The sequence below is a fragment of the Lactuca virosa genome, chromosome 9 (assembly GCF_052849685.1).
Source record: "Lactuca virosa cultivar CGN04683 chromosome 9, Lactuca_virosa_CGN04683_v6, whole genome shotgun sequence".
Lineage (NCBI taxonomy): Eukaryota > Viridiplantae > Streptophyta > Magnoliopsida > Asterales > Asteraceae > Lactuca > Lactuca virosa.
Window position 1 is genome coordinate 85441704 of NC_136434.1, and position 5993 is coordinate 85447696.

Below are 5993 nucleotides of genomic sequence, written 5' to 3' on the forward strand. Positions count from 1 at the left end.
GTAGCTTGCATAGTAATGTAACCCAAAGAAATAAAAGTGGGTTGTTATTTATTATTGTATGACTCTTTTAGTTTCGTACACCAATTGTTTTTTTCACCATATAGATTTATTTTTTGCATTTATTTCACATTGGACACTCTATAGTTTCACCAATACAATTTGTTTGTACATCGGTTTGTGGTTCTAGCAATATTTATTCCTAATCATGTGGGTTTTGTGTTGTATAGTTTATGTCCTAGATTCAGGCCAATTGTTTGATAATTGTTTAGTTTGAAAAATGTTATAAGTTTGATGCTTAACCATGTATAAAAGTATTATAGTTTAGACATACTATTGTATTTAATTAATATTCAACTGTTTTTTTAGGTGGGATTGTGTTATTTTTTTGTTTTTGGCATAATGCTCACCTTAATATTTTTTTTTATATAATCATAGTAAATAGATATTTTGTAGTTTTATTTAGAAAATATAAAAAATTGTATGATACATTACATACTATTACTTGGAAAAAAGGAGGGACTATATAAAAAGAAATGGTTTAACTTTTAATGGGCTGACTAAATAAATAATTGAACCGATTTAATAAGATAACCAATAATAAAAACAAAATTTTCTTTTTTAATAGTAACTTATTATGAGGTGACTTTTTTCAATTGTTATTATTATTATTATTATTATTTTTATTATTATCCTTATTAATTTGTCTATTTTGTTATACATGTCAAATATACATAATCGATATTGATGTGTATATATAGAATCAATATGATCGAAAATTTAATCTTAGATTTTTATTTTTATGAAATGGTTTATTTATTATGTTGCTCTTCGTAGAGGTGATACAGCTCCAGGAAGTAGAGTTGCATATCGAATGATAGTTGGAGGCTCTAATCAGACTTTCAGAGGCAATTGCCACTTGGGTCGGAGCATCGATTTATTTTAATCCACTTGGGTCGGAGCATCGGGTCAAGCGGCCCCGCCCGCGAGATGTGGCGGAAACCCTAACACTCTCTGCTTATTCTCCCGCCTAAAAGTGCATACACACATTCATTCATATCCTTCCCAATCAACGATTCACTTCCACAGTTGAGCAAAAAAAGAAAAAAAACTTGAGGAAGGCAGTAGCTAGCCAACAAGATGGATTCATATTTCACCGACGAGAAAGCAGCGAAGGTCGAGAATATCTTCTTGGAGTTTCTTAAGAGGTATCGCATCAGGGTTTTTTTGTATAGATCCAAAACAAATTGATGAAATTCATGTTATTTGACAAGTTTTGGTCTTTGCTTTCTAATTTAATTTTATTATCGTTACAGTTTTAGGTTAGATGCGAATTCGAGGGAACCTTTGTATGAATCGGAAATCGAAGCAATGAGACCAAACGAGTCCAACACAATGTTCATCGATTTCTCACATGTTATGCGGTTCAACGATGTTCTGCAGAAAGCCATTTCTGATGAATATTTGAGGTAAACTTTCCTTTCCTGTTTCATTTTTGGCTAGACTTTTGTGTTTGAAATTGTTGAATTGTATGATACACCTTTTAGGTTTGAGTCGTACCTGAAGAACGCATGTAAGAGGTTCGTAATGGGTCAGAAACCCACCTTCATAACCGACGACAACCCAAATAAGGATATCAATATTGCATTTTATAATTTACCTGTGATAAAAAGGTACATTTTCTTCTACTATTATCAATTTACTAGTATTTGTTTGAAGATTTGAATTTTGTATGTATGTTTGTGTACAGATTGAGGGAACTGAGCACATCTGAGATAGGCAGACTAGTATCAGTTACAGGAGTGGTGACTCGCACTAGTGAGGTTAGACCAGAACTCCTTCAGGGAACTTTCAAGTGCTTGGATTGTGGAACCATCATCAAAAACGTTGAGCAACAGTATAAATACACTGAGCCCATGATATGCATTAATGCAATGTGCTCAAAGAAAGGAAAATGGGCACTTCTCCGACAAGAAAGTAAATTTGCAGATTGGCAGAGAGTCAGGATGCAGGAAACATCAAAAGAAATACCTGCAGGATCCCTTCCTAGATCATTAGATGTCATTCTTCGCCATGACATTGTTGAACAGGCTAGGGCTGGTGACACGTATGTAAATTCACTCACACACCTTTTTTGTTTCTTTACAAAGATGTAGAACTAGAACATAACTCTTTTAACTTTTATACTTCACTTCACTTTGCAGGGTGATCTTTACTGGCACTGTGGTTGTGATACCTGACATTTTCGCATTGGCAGCTCCTGGAGAAAGAGCTGAAGTTCGTAGAGATGGTGGTAGTAAACGCGATACCACTGGCACTGTTCAAGAAGGTGTTAAAGGCCTGAGGGCTTTGGGCGTTAGAGACCTTTCTTATCGCCTTGCCTTTATTGCCAATTCAGTGCAGGTTTTTCATTTTTGATCATATTGCGATCAATTGTTTTTGTGGGGATAGTCTATAACATTGATTCTTTGTTCAGATTTGTGATGGGAGAAGAGATGCTGACATACGAAATAGGAAGAGGGATGCTGAGGATGAAGACAATCTACAATTCACGGTTAGGTTATTGACCCATCATATATAATTAATTCTCTAAAGTTATATATAATTTAAGTTTTTAATTTTTTTTATTGTTATTGTAGGCGGAGGAGGTAGCTGAGGTTAAAGAAATGAGAAATACCCCTGATTTTTTCAACAAACTTGTTGATAGTATGGCACCTACTGTTTTTGGACATCAAGACATCAAGCGAGCAATTCTGCTTATGCTTTTGGGTGGAGTTCATAAGTTCACCCATGAAGGGATCAATCTCAGGGGGGACATCAATGTTTGTATTGTTGGAGATCCTAGTTGTGCTAAATCTCAGTTTCTCAAGTAAGCATCTCTATCTATTTATATTTAAATCCTCTTTTATACAATGTTTCACAAATTTTTTTTTTTTGTAGATACACAACAACCTTAGTTTCAAGATCTGTTTACACATCCGGGAAATCTTCATCTGCTGCTGGATTGACAGCCACTGTTGCAAAAGAACCAGAGACCGGAGAGTTTTGTATTGAGGTATGTAAAAATATGTAAATTAAATACTGAAACATTCCAATTTTTTCAAATTCCAAACACCACTTTAATTCTTGTTTATGTGTTGTGTTATCTATCAGGCTGGTGCACTGATGCTTGCTGACAATGGTGTCTGTTGCATTGACGAATTTGACAAAATGGATATAAGAGATCAGGTAAGGTACTCATACTCATCACGAATGTATGTTATTTTCTTTTTTTTGCTATTATGCAATAATAATACCTCCTAATCCATCTGATTCTGATATCAAAAAGGTTGCAATACATGAAGCTATGGAACAACAAACAATTAGTATCACAAAAGCAGGAATACAAGCAACATTGAACGCAAGAACATCAATTTTGGCTGCTGCCAATCCCACAGGAGGCCGCTATGATAAATCTAAACCCTTGAAGGTCAGAAATTTACTAATCCAATTAATTATAATGGTAGAATCTATCTGTAATTTGAATTAAGATTTAAGAATGTTGCAGTATAATGTTGCGCTTCCTCCAGCCATTCTTTCAAGATTTGACCTGGTGTATGTGATGATTGATGATCCTGATGACACAACAGATTTCCATATCGCCTCTCACATTGTCAGAGTTCATCAAAAGCGTGAAAATGCTGTTGCTCCTGCCTTCACCACTGCACAGCTCAAGCGTTACATTCAAGTTGCCAAGTCTAAAAAGCCAAAGGTCCGTGTCTTTTTTTTTTTTTTTTTTTTTTTTTTTTTTTTTTTTTTTGTTTGTTTGTTTACTAATAAAATGTTGTGAATTTTATTAATGCAGCTAAGTGTAGAAGCAAGAAAAGTTTTGGTTGATTCTTATGTTGCTCTTCGTAGAGGTGATACAGCTCCAGGAAGTAGAGTTGCATATCGCATGACAGTTAGACAGTTGGAGGCTCTAATCAGACTTTCAGAGGCAATTGCCAGGTGTCACCTCGATGATGAGGTAAACAATTTTTTTTACATATCTTGGTCTTTGCATAACAAATAAATACCACAAGTAGCAAACAAACACCTTTTTAAGTGTTACTAAAGATTGCATCTTTTTAATGATGAGGGGCATTCTCGTCTTTTCTTGTTTCATCTTTTTAAGTGTTACTAAAAGTTGCAATTTTTATTGTGACTTGTGTGCTAAGTTTGCTCCAAATTGTGTGTGTATTCTGTTTCAGGTTCACCCTCGCCATGTTAAGTTAGCAACAAGACTTCTAAAAACTTCAGTAATCAGGCATGTTTTATTTATGAGTAATTATTTTTCCCTATTTAAATAATAGTCTTTTTAGGTTAAGACAGGGACCAAGCGCGTAACAAAAACAAGAGTTAAAAAAATATAAGTTAGGGACCGAAGGTGCAAATTACCCCAAACCATAGGGACCATTTGTGTTTATTTATTGATTGTATCACTAATTACTATGTATTGGAGGAACCTGCAGTGTGGAGTCAACTGAGATTGATTTGACCGAGTTCCAAGAAGATGGAGATGGTGATGTTGAACCACAGACAGCAGATGCCAATAACGAGCAACCAGGTTGCTATTTATTTTGCTCTGGAGAAGATGGATAGAAACTAGAAATGTTATTTGGATCTTGGATAGAAATTAACAACTGTAATTGAAATTTTCTTTATTTATTTAATTTGTGTTTGTGTTTGTGCAGAAAATGGACAAGGGCAGGAACAGGAAGGGAAGAAACTTGTGATAACAGATGAATACTTTCAGAGAGTGACTCAAGCCCTTGTCATGCGTCTTAGACAACATGAGGAAACTGTTATGCAAGATGGTATCTTTTCTTTTTGCATCATATTAACATAACAGTAACACACCTTCATTCTGTTATACAATTCTACTTTCTTCTTTCACCTCCATGTAATTTTCAAAACTACAATATGAAAACCTCTTAAATATACACATGTTGGTTGATTTCTTGATTTCAGGGAGTGGGTTAGCTGGAATGAGGCAAAGGGATCTGATACAGTGGTATGTGGGTCAACAGAATGAGAAGAACAACTACAGCTCCATGGAAGAGGCAAAGGCTGAAGTCACCAAGATTAAAGCTATCATAGAGGTAATCAAATCCTTTCTAAAACTACAGTGTTGTAGTTAGTTCATCATAAAAAAAATCTGAAAAGAATGTTTGTTTGGGTATATATTGATGCAGAGTTTGGTGAGAAGGGAGGGGCATCTGATAGTGGTAGATGACGAGGCACAAGGGGATGATGGAGTACGTTCTTCTCGAAACAACAGGATTCTTGCTGTGGCACCTAACTATGTTATTCATTAAAATGCATTTAACATGCTTTGCTTTCAAATGTTGTTCAATTGATTAAAAGTCTTGATTTCTATGGATATATCCTCCAAATGGTTGTTTTAGTACAAAGTTTTAATTTATTTTCTTTGGCCACAATATATATATATATATATATATATATATATATATATATATATATATATATCCTTCACCACTAATTTATCATCATTCACTATAATAAATAACTATTAGTGTAAACAATTAATATACCGATTTGGATAGTTTCTTGATTCTTATATGAAAGGTATCATAAATAAATTCTTATTATTCATCATGTATCTCAAGCAGCTTCAGTTGCTTATAAAGTATGAGAATGATAACAATAGAAAATTAGCTTCAGTTGCTTATAAAGTATGAGAATGATAACAATAGAAAATTAGCAGAGGGACTTAAATTGCCGAAAACTATAAATTGAAAGTCAAACAAACCAACCGAGGACTCAAAATGGAAATAAGAAAAAGTAGGAATGAAAACGCAAAAGAGGTGCTGATATAATTTTTTTCTAACAACCTTAAATAAGAAAAAAATAAAAAATAAAAACCTGTTATTATTGTCCGTAATATCAACTTTATTAAAACTTAATAAATTTAATGACCTTTAAAACCTACAAAAAGTTAAGCCATCAAATAAAAA

At 33.8% G+C, this 5993-nt stretch overlaps 1 protein-coding gene across 1 annotated transcript; it reads left to right on the forward strand.

Moving 5' to 3' along the window:
- The first annotated feature begins 923 nt into the window (after positions 1-923).
- On the forward strand, positions 924-5440 carry LOC145137231 (DNA replication licensing factor MCM6-like). The gene is made up of 17 exons (XM_079071371.1): positions 924-1205; positions 1314-1466; positions 1545-1670; positions 1748-2104; positions 2202-2400; positions 2474-2551; positions 2637-2866; positions 2938-3052; positions 3151-3225; positions 3326-3466; positions 3545-3748; positions 3842-4003; positions 4227-4282; positions 4488-4582; positions 4710-4832; positions 4987-5117; positions 5211-5440. The coding sequence occupies exons 1-17, from the start codon at positions 1138-1140 to the stop codon at positions 5331-5333; spliced, it is 2436 nt and encodes an 811-aa protein (XP_078927497.1). The 5' UTR covers positions 924-1137; the 3' UTR covers positions 5334-5440.
- Positions 5441-5993: the final 553 nt, after the last annotated feature.

What these genes read in the sequence shown, in the direction of transcription:
- LOC145137231 (XM_079071371.1), top strand. Translation starts at nt 1,138, where the DNA reads ATGGATTCATATTTCACCGACGAGAAAGCAGCGAAGGTCGAGAATATC. An exon ending in AAATGGATATAAGAGATCAG is followed by an intron (nt 3,226 to 3,325) that starts GTAAGGTACTCA and finishes GATATCAAAAAG; the next exon opens with GTTGCAATACATGAAGCTAT. An exon ending in GGTGTCACCTCGATGATGAG is followed by an intron (nt 4,004 to 4,226) that starts GTAAACAATTTT and finishes ATTCTGTTTCAG; the next exon opens with GTTCACCCTCGCCATGTTAA.